This window comes from Phoenix dactylifera, chromosome 10 (genome assembly GCF_009389715.1).
Source record: "Phoenix dactylifera cultivar Barhee BC4 chromosome 10, palm_55x_up_171113_PBpolish2nd_filt_p, whole genome shotgun sequence".
In the NCBI taxonomy this organism is placed as follows: Eukaryota; Viridiplantae; Streptophyta; class Magnoliopsida; order Arecales; family Arecaceae; genus Phoenix; species Phoenix dactylifera.
Window position 1 is genome coordinate 5,185,667 of NC_052401.1, and position 17,458 is coordinate 5,203,124.

At 40.6% G+C, this 17,458-nt stretch overlaps 2 protein-coding genes across 2 annotated transcripts; one reads left to right on the forward strand and one right to left on the reverse strand.

Annotated features, from left to right (window-relative positions):
- Positions 1-1,467: 1,467 nt before the first annotated feature.
- LOC103708601 (ATP-dependent (S)-NAD(P)H-hydrate dehydratase-like) lies at positions 1,468-5,619 on the reverse strand (the record flags this gene model as incomplete). The annotated part of the gene is made up of 6 exons (XM_039131092.1): positions 1,468-1,877; positions 1,957-2,192; positions 2,681-2,855; positions 2,931-3,003; positions 5,228-5,279; positions 5,452-5,619. Coding segments are annotated over 6 exons (732 nt in total), but the record flags the coding sequence as incomplete, so codon positions are not given.
- A 4,789-nt stretch (positions 5,620-10,408) lies between these two features.
- LOC103708562 (inositol transporter 1-like) lies at positions 10,409-16,652 on the forward strand. The gene is made up of 6 exons (XM_008793544.4): positions 10,409-10,616; positions 11,342-11,412; positions 11,567-11,902; positions 14,729-14,836; positions 14,933-15,115; positions 15,656-16,652. The coding sequence occupies exons 1-6, from the start codon at positions 10,475-10,477 to the stop codon at positions 16,325-16,327; spliced, it is 1,512 nt and encodes a 503-aa protein (XP_008791766.2). The 5' UTR covers positions 10,409-10,474; the 3' UTR covers positions 16,328-16,652.
- The last annotated feature ends 806 nt before the right edge of the window (positions 16,653-17,458 follow it).

Sequence of the window (17,458 nt, forward strand, 5' to 3'; positions counted from 1 at the left end):
TGAAAGAATGGGTCTTAGTTGTAATCCATGATATTAATTGAGGATTGTATTATGTTTATTTCTTTGACACTTAGATATAATTGATTATGTTTCTGTTTTTCCTGTTCTTCAAATATATGTACATGTATGGGTTTGAATGTATGATTACAGGAATTGTCTCTGACAAAGACATAATGTTTGACCATTAAAGATACTTCTCATTTATGGACTGTGGTTAAATAATTTGCTAGTGTTGTAGTACTTGGAAGGAACTATGTCATTATGTTGATGTGGAACCGCCTTGACTCGCATTAGTAAGTTGTTTAATTATGGTATTATGATGACCCAAGTGACTATGGATTAGAATGATGCGCGCTTAATGTTTATATCATTCTAACTAAAGTATGGTCATATGGGCCAAGTGGGAGAATGTTGGGTTTTGACCCACATGACCACAACGTGGTCAGTTACAGAATGAATCCCGTAACTGACTCCTAGAGAAGTGGAAACTCCCTTAATCCTTGATGGAAGGATAAGGCTTATGGGTCTCACCCTCTGCCTATTGATCGATATAGAACCAGCCATCGTGGGTGTCATTAACGGAGGCCAAGAGGGAGATACGAAGAAGGACTTGATCGTTCATCAGATTACTCATGGATCCAGGTACGCTTTCCTTTTCATGATTGGTTCATGATCCTATTTATAGATGTTTCTACATGCCTCTCTCTCTCTCTCTCTAGATATATATATATATATACACACACACACACACATACATACATACATATCTATAGCTTTTTTCCACCTGCAACGAAAATATCTAAAAATTCAGAAGGAAAATCTCTTCCAGTCATCCACAAAGTAGATCCCATGTATATATATATATATATATGGCTTTGATGTTACATATTTCCTCTTTCACCACTACAAGAAATCATGCTGAGCTGATTGCTGCCTGCTATCCTTTCTATGTATATATACCATTCTTATAGCAGATATATTTCATATTCATTCGATCAAGCAAGGGAAAGAAGTAAATACTAAATGGATGTTCAGTCGACTCCCATCAATCTTGATGGGTGGGATCGCAGTCATCCAACGCATGTTTTCTTTTCTTCAATAAACTATGTGCATCACATGTGATTTGACTAAAAACTCTGCTACAATGTGATGGGCTTCCTTGAGTTGTTTAACCAAACGGCTCCATATAGTTTACCAATAACAGTCAGGATATAAAATCTGGAGAACTGAAGGATATTATCTTTACCATCTATGCTAGAAAACAATCAAATTTAATTTTCTAATTGATGTAGTGGACTTTGAATTGGAGAACACAGACTCAGGTAGTGGAATTTCAATAGGATTGTTCTTGTTTTGTACCATTCGGTTGACTTTTATTAAGTTCTATTTGATGATGCAACAACAGCTCAAGTTCAATCTAAATTCTCAACTATAGTTAAGAGTTATCATTTGACCATACTATGAATATTAATCTATCAGGAATTATTTTGGTCTAGTCAAATGAAACATGACCAAGTTAAAATCAAACTTAGTGAACTCAGAAATGTAGTCACAGATCCTCTTCTACATATTCCTGTATGAATCCAACTCAACCTGACCGCCAATCCCACATAAATTTTGTTGTAACCACTTTCATGCAACCACTGCTCTCATACATCAATGCCATGAAAAGTTATCTGCATGACAAATCAAGCTGCTGGAATCAAGACCAAAACCTTCTGAACTTCAACTCGACAGGCATCCATAAACAACAAAATCGTAGATGTAGCATCTTACATTATTAGCATGTAATTAAAAGCAGAAAAGTTTGACTCCTCTTCCAAACCACCGAGATCCATGAGATGCGGCATCATTCGGCCGGGCATATGTCCTCCAGGCTGCAATAGAGCAGCAGAAATTTGAAATTGAAGAACTCATAGCTAAAACTACTCTATACTCCATGGTAGAGAGGTTTACCTCCTACCCAAGCACTCAATAATATCTGTTGTCAGGGTTGCTCGTTTCTTGGATGCGAAAGCAAGTGCTGCAGATTTCCTTAGTAGCGCAGAAGCAGCAATGCACCCAAGCACCATTGGATTGGACAAACTAAAATAAATATAAATTAGAGCTCGATGATATAAACACAAACAAGGACCAGAAGCAGAACATAACTGCAAATAAAACATTATTGACGAAGGTATTTGTGGCATAAGCTGTCAAACCTCCTTTCAGTGGCTTCTTTGGTAGATGACAGACGCTGACGTGCCCAAGATGAAAATACCTCAACACTAATACCAAAAATTAAGAGAAGAAAGCTTGAGTTCACTGGGACAGGATTCTGGACTTTTTGAAAACACGAACATGTAAAGAATCAATGCAGAAAGTACAAAATGTGTAGCATTAGAAGAAATCTTGACCATCGAACCCTAGCAAATCATAACTTAGCTACAGGCCAGTCGAGTTCTTGCAGCACCAGAATAACTATATATGGCTTTCATGTAAACCGCTGAAACTTTAGCTTTTAGTCAAATAAGCTAAATCTCAAACCCCACCACATGATGAATTATCGAAAAACTTTTATCTTAATCTGAACTATTATCTTAAGCTCCAGGGCCTTGGGCTTAAATCATATCTGAAATGCAAATGCATGAAGATAAAGATAGGTTAGCAGGATAAAATTCAATTCACGCTTCTGTTTTCAACAAGCGTACAGTCTGTAGGACTTTTTCTTTAGTAGAAATTCTTCCATTTGGAAATATACCAGAAGAAATGTGTCTCTTCCGAGACCTGGACCAACAAGAAGGCAATCAAACCTTTGCATCCACTTTGTAACTTCACCAACAACCTTACCAAAAACTGATGCTTTCTCATCATCCCTAAGAAATCAAGTCATGCAATTAGCCTAGATTGTCAGGTTCACAAGCTCATTAAGTCAAGCTAGTAAAAATTACCTTACTCCATATGATTCTTCTAAAACAGGGTGCACAATTAACTCAGGACTATAGCTTTTTATTATTGTTATAGCTAATAGGAACCCTTGCGGGCTGCATGCATGATTTTAAAAATTTTCTAGAAATCAGGAGAAGTAATTAAAAATTAAACTCTTTAATTTTCATGCATGCATAAGATCTGATCTCTGCCATAAAAATAAGAATCAGGATTTAAATATTTATGTAAGATATGAAATTATGATTATATGTTTAACATACAATCCTGAAATTTCAGTAACCATGTTTAAGATTTAATCTTAATTTCTAATGAGATCAAATCTCATACCTGATTCGCTGGAGGTCTTTGATGACTCCTTGATCACACTCTCTAGCCGCACACGCATCCGGCCTATACGGATCGTTCATGCGAAGCTCCAGAAAGATCAACGTCTGTGGGAGTGCTAGCTCGCGCAGAGGTGCTGCAATGGCTGAACCTTTCTCTTTCGAAACACTCAACCTTTGATCATTCTTTGAGAAGATGAAGGATGGAGATGAAGGAGAGGAAAGAGAATAGGAGGATGGCCCAATCTCAGAATTTTTAGAACCCTTTTGAAAACCCCAAGATGCATCTATTGAACCCTAGGCGTGGAGGTCCTTTTATAGCCTTCGGCACCCACGCCACACACCTATTTTTGCCAACTTATTTGGCTGATAAAATCTCCAAAATTTTTTAAAAATACGGCATCTAAGAGGAGAATAATCCCTCTTAATTGTGCGCTATGAATCCCGACATTTTAGGGATTCATGTGCCATCAATTTGGGTGCCGCATCCCTTTCTTTCTTGACGCCGCAATCTCCTACAAATTAGGGATTTAATCCTATCCCTTTTGAAACTTTGTGGCGCCACCCCTTCTGGATTTTTATCCCACGCCTCCTCTGAATTTTCATGCCAACAATTGGCCAAAAATAAGAGGAGAGGCGCCATCAATTATTGAGATAATGATGAGGTGTTTTTCTTCTCCAAGAAAGAAAGCTAGACTCCTATAATTTAGGAATTCTTCTCCTTATCTAATTTTGAATTTTTGGACTCATAATCCTTATCAAATAAGGACTTCTAATTGACTTGGGTCAAGCCCAATCCAATTGGGTCAAGTCTCATTAATTGCATCAAGCTCAGTCTACTTGGGTCGAACCCAATTCAATTAGGTCAAACCCTGATGTAGCCCAAATTGAATCTTATTCAATTTTGCTCAACCTAAACCCAATCATTCAATCAATTGAGTTTATTAGCAATCTAATTGCTAATTAATCCTTCAATAATTCAATAATTATTTTATTGCAACCTTTGCTTAGGATAATTTGTCAATCGAATTGACCAATGGACCTCTGGACGATTCTTAATCATCTGTCAGCTATTTGATCAACCTAGAAACTTCTATGCGTGTGACCCTATAGGTTCGAACCTAAGCTGGTAGCACAAGAACAACTTTCTATACTAATCGAAATGACTATCTAGCAATGGTACCCAACGTTCAGATAGGCCAAATGATTGCAAAGCAACATTCAAGAACCCTTGGACTATGGTCACCGTATAATTCATCTCTATAACTCCGAATGCCTAGGATGACTTCAGAGTTTACTGTCAACTCTTTTAATCAGTTCATCCAATATGCGTTTCAACTTTACAAATTCTGTGACTCCTCACAAAGATTATCCTGGCTAAGATTTTGCTAAATTGAACACAAGAGCATTATCTTCTATCACCTGGAGGGGTCAATCCCTTTTTGACTCACACACCAATTTCGCAAGTACTTGACTGTACCAAGAACACTTTCATGACTGAATTAGAAATTCAGATAGTCCGGTACCAAAGTACAATGAGTTGCTTGCTAGTCACCGTGGCGATCTCAGGTCGGAAGGACACTTATACCCATATCCACTCGGAACATCTTCTAACAATAGAGTGCTCCGGATCAGATCACGTTCAGTGAAATGTACTCATATACTTCACCTGTGTGGCATACTAGTGTCTCTACACTCCTTGGTTAAGAGGACAACCAACACATATGGCACACAACGACCTATACTTGATAATGCCATTGTCCTAGTAATAACATATCGTTCGGTCGTGAACAGGTTTAAGGACTTGTAAATAAATCCTCCTTTATCATTTATAAGAGTCCTAAGGACTTCATCACATTACATGAATTCATGAAGATGTACAAAATATGCGATGAAAAATGCCAAATAACTTTTATTATTTATTAATTTATATACATCTCAATCATCAACAGGCTGATGATTGACTTTTAGGACACAATTTCCAACAGTAGCATCTTTTGTACAAAAAACATGAGATATGTCTGCACCCTGTGGTATGCATGCATAATTGTTAGTACCTTTGATTACAAATATGCCATGCGAAATTGTGAACTCAAGTGTCCTAAAGTGTGATTGAATAGGCAAGTATTGCCTTAAAAACAAAAGTATGGACCAATATAATAAATGAACATTGAATGTTACAAGAGATAAAAGTACTGACAATTTTCAAGGCTGATATAACAGCAAAATATGGAGCACCTGTATACTCCTGGCACCCACCAATAAGTGCTACCTTCCCTAAAGAAAAATTTATATTCCAGATCCATGGACGAGCACCTTGAGCACTTGAAAATTGTTCTACGCACCTTGGAGGAGCACCACTTCCACATCAAGCCTTCAAAATGCGCATTCGTGCAAACGGAGCTCGAGTACCTGGGCCACATCATTTCAGCCGAAGGAGTTCATGTAGACCAGCGAAAAATTCAGGCCATGCTTGATTGGCCATGGCCGAAAGACATCACAGCCTTAAGAGGATTCCTGGGATTAACTAGCTACTACCGGCGGTTCATGAAGAATTATGGGCTGATCGCGAAGCTGTTGATCACCATGCTGAAAAAGGGAGGTTTCATGTGGACCATACAGGCGCGCAAGGCATTTGAAGACCACAAGCAAGCTATGACGCAAACACCCATTCTTGCCTTGCCCGATTTCTCCAAATTATTCAAGGTCTGCACCGACACGAGTGGTGAAGGTATAGGTACTGTTTTGGTGCAGGAACGACGACCCTTGGCCTTCATTTCTAAAGCATTAGGGCCAAGGAAGAAAGCTTGGAGTACCTACGCAAGAGAGTTGCTGGCGGTTGTACATGCAGTGAAGGTTTGGAGGCCATACCTTCTCGGTCGACGCTTCACCGTCGTTACGGACCAGCAAGCATTTCACCATCTACTCCAGCAAAAGATAGTAACTCCCGAACAGCATAAATTTTTGATGAAGTTGCTGGGTTTTGAGTACGACATCATATCAACCCGGCAAAGAAAACAAAGTGGCTGATGCATTGTCACGAAGGGAGAACGATCGGATTTTGTGGGTGGCTGAGGATATAGACGAGATGCAGAATTTTGCAGCAATCAGCGGCGTTGATAGGAGGATTTGGGACCGAGTTCGCGAGGCAACCAAGCTTGACACCCGAGCACAAGAAATCTAAGAAAAACTAGATGCAGTGGCTTCAGATGTTGCACAATTTAAGGTACACGACGTTTGGATTTTTTACATGGGGAATGTGTATGTTTCGGACGTCCCCGACTTGAGGAGAAACATCTTGGACCACTTCCACAACAGCAAGGAAGGTGGCCATTCAGGTTGGCTTCGCACCTACCTCTGTGTGAAGCATTTCTTCTACTAGGAAGGATTGAAGCGCGACGTCAAATCTTTGGTGGCCGAGTACGAGACATGCCAGAAAACCAAATATGATCTATGGGCACCAACCGGACTGCTGCAACCTCTTCCCATCCCAAACATGATTTGGGAAGATCTGACCATAGACTTCATCGAGGGATTACCCACAAGCAAGGGCTACGAGGTGATCCTAGTGGTGGTCGATCAGCTGAGTAAGTATGCGAACTTCCTACCTCTTAAACATCCTTACACAGCCAAATCAGTTGTACGTGCGTTCATGGAGACTATTGTTCAACTTCATGAAGTTTCGAGGAGCATCGTCACCGACCGAGATCGAATCTTCATGAGTACTTTCTGGAAGGAACTATTTACACTGTAAGGAAGCAAAATGAAAGCCAGTTCCTCTTATCACCCATAGACTGATGGCCAGACATAGATAGTCAATAAGACTCTGGAGCAGTACCTGCGATGCTTCTGCCACGAGCAACAATCACAGTGGGAAGGCTTCTTACCTTGGGCTGAATTCTGGTACAATACTTTCTACCATTCCTCCATTAAAATGAGTCCTTCTGAGCTTGTATATGGGAGGCCCCCTCTACTATTGACTGCATATGAGAGGGGCACAGCCCGAAGTGAGGAAGTTGAGAAATAATTGTTGGCAATAGATGAAGTCTTAGCAAATGTAAAAAAGAGAGCTTCGGAAGGCACAAGAAAGGATGAAACGATACTACGACTAGGGCCGCAGAGAAGTTATCTTCAACCCCGGCCAATTTGTTTATCTTAAGTTGAAGCCCTACCAACAAAAATCACTATAGGACAAGTTCAGCCACAAGTTATCTCAAAAATTTTATGGGCCGTTCAGAATCATGGAACGCATTGGAGAGGTCGCCTACCGACTGGAGTGCCGGCTTCATCTTAGGTTCATCCGGTCTTCCATGTATCCTGGCTAAAAGAGAAGGTTGGTGACCCATCATTGATTGTACAAGACTTACCCATATTTGACGAAGAGGGTCGACTACTTCTTCAACTAGTTGAAGCCCTCAAGTATCGCATATGGCGATGAGGCCGAACCCAATGCAAGATATGGCAAGTCTTGATTTAGTGGGGCGGCTTGCCCAAGGAGGATGCCACATGGGAGGATTAGGATGAGGTTGCTTAGAGGTACCCCAACTTCATTCTTGAGGGCAAGGATCTTATTCAAGGGAGGGAGAATGTTGAGGACCCTGGCAAGCCGAGGACGACCATGCGCCAACTGAGGGCCAAAGCGGCCAATTGATGTGCCTTGTGGCCGGTCGACCCTTGGCCGACCACGGGGTTCATCTACGACATCGGCATCACGTTGGATCCGCCCGCGCGCCAGAGCTCGTCCCCTTAACCCAACAGGCATTCGGACCTTAGTCAAAAAGCTGAGCCGACCTCAGAAAGCCAGGTCGACCTCAGAAGGCCAGGCCGACCTCAGAAGGCCAGACTGACCTCAGGCCGAGCCGACCTCAGAAGGCCGAGCTGACCTCAGGCCGAGCCGACCTCAGCCAGAGGCCAGGGCGACCTCAGGCCGAGCATACCTCAGCCAGAGGCCAGGCCGACCTCAGGCCGAGCCAACCTCGACTCTGTCAACCTTGATCTCGTCAAAGATCCCGCAGATCCTCAGAATCACACGTCCTGTGCATCCGGGACACGCATCCCATGCATCCAGGATGCGGATCCCATGCAAAATTCGGGAGATCAAGTTGGAGGTCCTCTAGGACTCCTCCAAGCCGTTGATCGCAGCCAAATCAAGGGTGGAGAAGCCTTGCACGCAGCCACATCAGCAAGGATCCGTGGGGAGGTTGTTTTCCATGTTTATCTTAGCTTCTATGTTAGGGAGATTTACCTTATGTTGGTCTTTTATTGTAACTAGGAGTCCTAGGATTTTGATTCTATAAAAGGGGCTGTAGGGAGTCATTATCAGGCATCCCAGAGTTGAGTTTAATCTTGTTCTCTTGTGAGAGAGTCGGTCGTAAGGTTTGGACGGTATTGTGCCGATTTCGGTCCTTAGATCTTATGTTCTAGGACTTGAGCTAGTAGTTGATACATCAATCTCTACTAGATTGGGCTAGAAAGGGATCCTTTCGATTTTTTGCTAGATTTGGGCTAGTAGAGATCCTTGACTGCTCTACTAGATTGTTTTGCTTTTGATTGTTCTTGTTTGTTTGTTCTTCAATTAGAGTAGAATAAAATTCAGTTTACTTTCATTGTTGATCTTTGCATTGAATTATTCCACTGGCGTTACCTACAATCGGTCCATCATCAGCGATTTCTCCAAGGATGCTCGCCAAGGAGTGAGGCATGGGGCTTGATGAGGGGCTTTGGACCGTGAGCCCCCATCAGTCATCTGTGTGCGCGAACGCCCATCATTCCGTTGGATGACCATCATTTTAGCCCTTTTATGCCCATGGAGATCCACCCTTGGGCGCCATTCAAATTCAAATGGCCGCCATGCGCGCAAGCCATGTCATCAACCGTGCGAATGGACCACTTCATTCAAGGGTGACAATCATGGGCGCCATTCAATTCAAATGGCTGTCATGCGCGCAAGCCACGTCATCAACCGCGTGCATGGACCGCTCCATTCAAAGGTGACAATCATGGGTGCCCAAAATTGCAGCCTTGATGTGCGTCGGATGGAGCACTCTGGAGGGGCCAAGTGTCATCCAACAAGGACTCTTCATGAGGGCGTGATTCAAGGCTACATCTTTTGAATTTATGTCTTTCTGTTTGAATGTTTGAATTTGAATTTTGAATTGCTTTCGTCTTAGGTCTATATAAGGGATAGATTAGGACTATCTAAGACATCTTTTGGCATTTGTATTTCCACCTAAGTGTGTGTCGGCCTATTGGCTTGGGAGGCCTTGTGCCTGTGTATTTCGGCCTTAGGTTTGTCTAAGGCTTGGGCTAGCATTGTGATAAACTAATTCCCGCTAGATTGGGCTAGTGTCGGGATATATCAATCCCCCAATAGATTGTTCTTGTCTTCTTTTTTTTTTGAATCAAATCAGCAAGCTTTCCTTTTATTGTGCATCTTGTGTGTGTTGATTCAACTTGGACAAACTAAGGGATAAGCTGCAGCCAATAACCTTGATCTTGGACAAAGAGATTTTAAGTGTGCCGAATACCAAATCTATTCGGCGTTGCCTACATATGGTCGAGGCGGCACTATCATTCCAAGGGCAGATACAAAGGAGGCAAGAGGCCTATATGGTGTGGAGGCGGCCAACCGACGCACCCTACCACAGCTGCACGAGGCACTCTCCGCCCTTTCCTTGGGAGACTGATCTACAACTTTCTAATCATCCCCAGACACGCTCCCCCATGATCCTATCTCTCATAAACACCCTCGTAATGACACACAAGATTCTCGAAACCCAGGAGTGCACTTTTAAGACCCGTTTTTTACATGAGAAAACCGGGCCCAACTCCCATCCCCTTCTCGTCCGTGTCCGCATCTTTCTTTTGCCGTCACGAGTTTCCCGCCACCCTCCCCCCCCTCTCTCTAGAAAAAGGGGAGGAAGGAAAGAAAGCAGGAAACGAAGCCGAGCGCAAGCTCCACCTCTTTGTCATCTTCCTGCCTTCCAGGAGAAGCGATTAACCCTTAATAACCAAAATTTTACGCCCTGTTCTTCTATAAAAAGAACCCAAGGGGAGGCCACCCCCAATCACCTAACCTTATTTCTTGGATTTTGATCGGGTTTTTTTTTTTGGGGGGGGGGGGGTGGGGGGGGGGGGGTTGGCTGTTTTTGGATGGTATTGGGTGGGGGGTGTCGTTTGAGCTTTGAATTGGTGGTCGACTTGGGTGGTGACAGAAGGGAAAGATGACGATCCTCTCAATGGCGGGGAGCTCGGGGACGCTGGACCTCTTGCCGAAGAGGAAAATGTCGTACTTTAGCAATCGGTATGTGGTTGGGCTCACGGTGACTGCTGGAATTGGAGGATTGCTCTTTGGTTATGACACAGGTATGGATTACTTCAGAATAAGTTGTTCATCGATCTGATAGTTTTTTTTGTCGTCTCTTTTATATGATGCTCTTGAAATAGAATTTAAGTCAAAGTTTTGATTTTGATGCACTCGAACCCCATGTTACTATTGTTGTAGGTACGTGGTTTCTTCATCTGATGGTCAAGATGGATTTTTCTTCTGTTTTTACGGTAGAGTTATAATTAAAGTTTGAATTTTTGATTGAGCGTGACCGGTATTGGTTTTGTGCTTCTTCCACTGCTGGGTAACTGCTGTTGTTGTCGTCGTCTGTCTGTCTGTCTGTTTGTTGGCTTGGCTGTTGGTTCATGAGCAAATTCTTATTTATATACGGAAAGATTCCACTAGATTGCTCTTTTTTTCAATTAAAAAAAAATCAAAAATTGAATGTTTTCAGCCCATTGTTCAAATCCTTTTTAACAATTTTTTTGGATTCATTTTTGTATGAAATTTGATATCTGATTTGTATACTCGGACAGAGAGAGTGTATTTTTTCCCCTTTCTTCATAAACAGTGTTGGAATTATTTGCATTTCAACCAGGAATCTCATGGTCTATTGGTTTCTCACTGTCTGGTTAATCTGTTAGAAAATAACACTTTAGATTTATTTGATTTCTTGTAAAAAAATTGCAATTTCTTTTCCGATGAAGAATTTTCCGTTCTTAACATTGAAAAGATTGGTTGGTGGTGGATTTTTGATCTTCAGGTGTCATATCTGGCGCACTTCTGTACATCCGTGATGATTTTAAGGTGGTCCGTGAAAACAGGTTTTTACAGGTATGATATGTTCCCTGTTCCTTTTCATAATTCCGGGGAGATGCCGACATGAGAACATGGAGACATCGATGATCTCATATAATTCCAGGAAGGATTTTATGTTTTCATATGAGCCTTCTTATCACAAAAGGAAGTGAACTTATGTACTTGGTAGGAAACAATTGCAAGCATGGCATTAGTAGGAGCTATGATTGGAGCTTCTGGGGGTGGGTGGGTAAATGATGCATACGGACGCAAGAGGGCTACTCTTCTTGCTGATGTGGTCTTCACCATCGGATCACTTGTTATGTGTGCTGCTCCAGACCCGTATGTCCTCATATTTGGAAGGCTCCTTGTTGGTTTGGGTGCTGGCGTAGCATCTGTCACTGCTCCAGTTTATATTGCTGAAGCATCTCCCACAGAGATTAGAGGAGGTCTTGTGGGCACGAATGTACTCATGATCACTGGCGGACAGGTTCTCTCGTACCTTGTAAATCTCGCTTTTACAGAGGTAAATATAATTCATCTTGCCTTTTCCCTTTACTGCAGTGTCAGTTGTAATATTCTATTAGTTACTTGATCAACCTCTAAGTTCCCTTCCAATATGAAGCATATTTATCACGCCAAATCATCTATATAACTTTTCTCCAGATTGAATTTCATAAGAAGTAAATTTGGTGATTTATGCATGTAATGCAGAACTTCTTATATCAAAGGGATTAAACAAGTGACTTTGAAATTCAGCTATATAATGATATTAAAGAACTTGGTATATTGTTCAGAATCAGCCTTTTCCTTTACATCTTTGTTTTGAAGTCATTTTAAGCAATTGTAAAAGGACATTCTCATACTTGGTTCTTGGAGCCCAGCATGACCAAGTCAGCCAAGTCAAGTTTCAATTCGGTTAGTGTGTTGGACCTTTCTTTATGTTTTTGTCAATGTCTTACATATATGCATGAAAACTTTTTGGTTGCCCGGTTTTGAAGGAGCATCATCATCGTGTTCCAGAGATGCATACTTTGCAAAAAGCTTCGTGGATTAGCATCACAAAGCAGAGAAGGGAAGCTGTTTTGTTTATATTCCCTTTCACCTTTTAGACCATCAATACTTTTCTAATTTTATGTATAACTACAGATTTTGAATACACATACAGCAACATCTCGAGAAAAGTCTGCAGGTTGCACATAAATTTTAAGTAATTTTCTAAATATGCTCTGTCAATAACTGGTTGCGTTTAACATTCTTTTTGATGCATGTTACTTAATTATTTAGCATTCATTATATGTCATGAAGAAACTTTGGTCTTCCCTCCAACTGCAGCAATGGATGATTGGTGCGCTATACCAGCCACCTGGTATTGGTGAGTGGTGACTTCGACCGTCTGTCAAATGCTAGATATTGTCTCCTTTAACATTCATTCTTATAGCTCTTATTGTAGGCTTATACTCTCATCAATCTAGTTAATGGTTAATTCTGATAGTTCACTTCTTGTAGTTGATAATATTGTTCTGATCCGATTGCTCTCTACTTTACATCCAGTTATGTATTATGTCAACTTTCTTTTTTAAATATTATTTAGACCAGTGACTTTGACATAAAGCCTTTCTTCAAAAAGAATTAAATGTTTAATAATTCATGCTTATTTAAGTCAACTCAATGAAACCATCAAGTAGTTCATTGAACTTATGATTCTAATAATTGCAATATTTTTTGAAATGTTTTCCAATGAAAAGTATCAGAGTCGGAGTTGCATGAATTGTTGCTTAATTTGTCTGCAGTGGCTCATACTCTCAACAGAAATAACAGAAGAATGGCTCCTTATTTGTGATTGCTAGTACTTCCAAATTCAGATTTACTAAACCGTCTCTTTTGATTAGTTTGATGCCTTATGGTGCTTTAAAAAATAGGTTGATGCAGTAGCAAGCTAAGGCAGACGACTCGTGAATGTGGTTTAGAATTAAAACCGGTTGAGGTTGAGGCGGAGAGTGCAAGATGGAGGAAGAACACTTTAGAGAAAGGGTAATGGAAGAGAAATGTAACTGCAGAACAGCAAACAGGCTATCATACAGGATGATAGTTTTTTAGTTTTTAAACTGAGTAATATTCTTCCTTTGGTACTCGTTTCCATGCAAGAAATCCTTTGGAAATTATGAAACTTCCTGGATGTGTGTATACAGAACAAAAGTAGGCTAAAATGGGATCAAAACAAATTCTTACTAGTCAAAAAGTTGGGATCCCATTAGACTTATTTTTTGGTAGGCTGGCCTAGAACTGGACCTGTCTTACTATATGTGTGCTTCCAAGTGGGCCGCATCAGCAAGGGCCTGCTCATGGGCTGCATCTCCATGTTGGTTAAATCTCCCTCAATTTCATATCCAACTCACTATTATGCTATGACGAGTCTCTTGCTTGAAGGTGAAATTAGTTTGAAACCTTAAATACCCAGAGAAAGCTGAATCATGTAGTTGATGATCTTAAGTTTCAATATCTGTCCAATTTATTTTTTATAAGTTGAGTAAATTATAAATTTTCGTCTAATTTTAATTTCACCATAGAACTCTAATGATACTCCCAGTTGAAGGTGGCACTAGTTTGAAACTTTGCATGCACAGAGAAAGTCTAATAAGTAATGGCTGTTCATCATTAAGTTTAAATAACTATGTAGCCTTTTAGTTCTTGAATTAATTATAAGTTCTCCTCATTAAATTCCTTTCTTTTTGCAGGTTTAGAACATTGGTACTATCTATACAGAACAAATGGATAATGGATGTCAAGAAATGCTGATACTTATCAACACTATTCTGTATAACAATGTTCAATTTTATATGCTACAATATGTGATGTTATGTGCTAATGCTATTGGCTATAATCAGACCTGAACATTTTACAGAAACGTTTCCACAGTTCTCATTTTTTAGTAATCGTGTTTTGATGTCAGCTGTATCTTGCAGTTTTTATATTGGTGTGTTGTGATCTTATAAATATTGATGGATGTCAGATAGGATTAATGGTGTATAATGAGTTAGTTACACAAAAATTATTTAATTTAAATGTTAGAAGTATGTCCATTCAGCATCACACATGCACTATAAATTAGTGAAATAGGTTTTCTGGCTCATGTTTCATTGATAGACATATCTTTTTCTACCAACATAAGCGAATGGTTTGAGAGTTGTCTTTTCAGGGTTTCTTTTTCATAACTTTTATTTCAACTATCGGTAGGCTGCAATTAGTTTTTTTAACGTCCAACCGTTTATTCAGAAGTTGTATCTTGGAGTCAAAGGTTTGAGTATCTTCCATGTGTACTTTCTTTACTTAGTTTATTGCTGTGGTGCAGGTTCCTGGGACTTGGCGCTGGATGCTTGGAGTTGCTGCAGTGCCAGCCATTATTCAGTTCTTTCTAATGCTATTACTTCCTGAATCACCACACTGGCTTTATCTGAAGGTGAACAAACTATGTGCCCTTTCATCAGAGGTTTTAATAGGTCATATTGCTCCCAACATATAACCTTCTATTCCTGGTCTTTCACCTATGTTGCAGAATGATAAAGCTAAAGCTATTGCTGTGCTTGCAAAAATCTATGACCGTGACCGTTTAGAGGAGGAGATTGATATGCTTGCTGCTGCTTCTGATGATGTTCAGCCTGAGAAGTCTGTCAGTTACTTTGATGTTTTCAGAGTCAAGGAAATGAGACTTGCATTTTTTGCAGGAGCTGGCCTTCAGGTAAAAGGTGGAGGTAAGTGTCCAAACTCCTTTGATTGTTTCCAGATGACCCAAATCTCATCAAAATCCGAAACCACTTGAAGACAATAGTATCTGCAGTAACTTGGTTTTAATGATGTGGATCCTGAGAAGGTTATATCAAAATGATGTGACTTTCACCATATAGTTTTAATGCTTGCAATATTTCTGATTGTAATTTGACCTTGGTACTCTAGATTTAACTTTTATAAGATTTTTAGCCATTCTAATCGACATCCTTTTAGCTGACATAAAACCTTACTATGAATTATCATGCTTTATTTGACATAAAACCTTACTTATTAAGTTAAATTGCATGAGAGATATGTTGACCTCATGCAGTTTAGATTTGGGTCATTTAAAAACATGAGGGAGTTTTTGGCAAGGCTGCCTCAACAAATACGCTTTGAAGTTTTGTTAACCGTGCTATGTATATATGCATGTTTCTATGTTTTTTAACATGCATATATGCATCATATGGTGATGAAACTAATTTGGTCAACAAAATCCATACGTGAGCAGGCTTTCCAACAGTTCACTGGGATCAACACAGTTATGTACTGCAGCCCCACCATTGTAAAGATGGCTGGTTTCTCTTCCAACCAACTTGCACTGCTCCTCTCCCTTATTGTTGCAGCTATGAATGCTGCTGGGACCATTGTTGGAATCTATCTCATTGACCGTTGCGGCAGACGCCTTTTGGCTCTCACCAGCTTGTCAGGTGTCATCATCTCCCTTCTCATGCTCTCCGGGGCATTCTTTCTGCAGTCCACCGGTCTCTGTGGTGTGCACACGCTCCATGGCAACTGCGGGACCAGGCTCGGGCGGTTTGCAGTTGTAGGCCTGGCTCTATACATTGCCTTCTTCTCCCCAGGCATGGGCCCTGTACCATGGGCGGTGAACTCAGAGATCTATCCGGAGGCCTATCGTGGTGTGTGTGGGGGAATGTCGGCCACTGTAAATTGGATGTCCAACCTGATTGTGTCGCAGACATTCCTCACGGTTGTGTCTGCTGTTGGGACTGCAGGAACCTTTTTGATCATTGCTGGAGTTGCAGTGGTGGCATTCGTCTTTGTGGCACTCTTTGTGCCGGAGACTAAGGGCTTGACCTTCGAGCAGGTGGAGAGGTTATGGAGGGAGAGGGCATGGGGTAGTGATGGTGGTCGGCAAAGCCTCCTCGCAGCTGGGGCTTGACTTCTGCAGGAACTCTTTCTCCTGTACATGCACTATCTTTGCCTTTTATAAGGATAGTGCTCTCTGTGCATGGAGATCTGGTTAAATCTAAAGAACAAAGAAGACAAAGCATCCTCACTTGTAGAGTTGAAAGCCTATTTTATTGTTCCTTGCTATGCTGCCAGCCATTGAGTCCACCTCATTATCTCGAGATATCTGTATTAGTTATGTCTGCTTTAAAAAAAAAAAAATCATCTGTATGTACTTATATATATAGGCTCCTTATATTTCTTATGCTAATGGTGGGAATAGAATGTCCCGGATTTGTGCATCAGTCAGCAAGCAATGCCTTCATGGTGTTTGTTGAGCCCATTGTCTCTCTCTCTCTCTCTCTCTCTCTCTCTCTCTCTCTCTCTCTCTCTCTCTATATATATATATATATATATATATATAATCTAACAATTCAGAAGAAAAATCTCTCCCAATCATCCACAAAGTAGATCCCATGTGTATATATATATATATGGCTTTGATGTTACATATTTCCTCTTTCACCGCTACAAGAAATCATGCTGAGATGATTGCTGCCTGCTATCCTTTCTATGTATATATACCATTCTTATAGCAGATATATTTCATATTCATTCGATCAAGCAAGGGAAAGAAGTAAAGACTAAATGGATGTTCAGTCGACTCCCATCAATCTTGATGGGTGGGATCACAGTTGTCCAACGCATGTTTTCTTTTCTTCAATAAACTATGTGCATCGCATGTGATTTGACTAAAAACTCTGCTACAGTGTGATGGGCTTCCTTGAGTTGTTTAACCAAGCGGCTCTATAGTATACCAAAACAGTCAGGATATAAAATCTGGAGAACTGAAGGATATTATCTTTACCATCTACGCTAGAAAACAATCAAATTTAATTTTCTTATTGATGTAGTGGACTTTGAATTGGAGAACACAGACTCAGGTAGTGGAATTTCAATAGGATTGTTCTTGTTTTGTACCATTCGGTTGACTTTTATTAAGTTCTATTTGATGATGCAACAACAACTCAAGTTCAATCTAAATTCTCAATTATAGTTAAAGAGTTATCATTTGACCATACTCTGAATATTAATCTATCAGGAATTATTTTGGTCTAGTCAA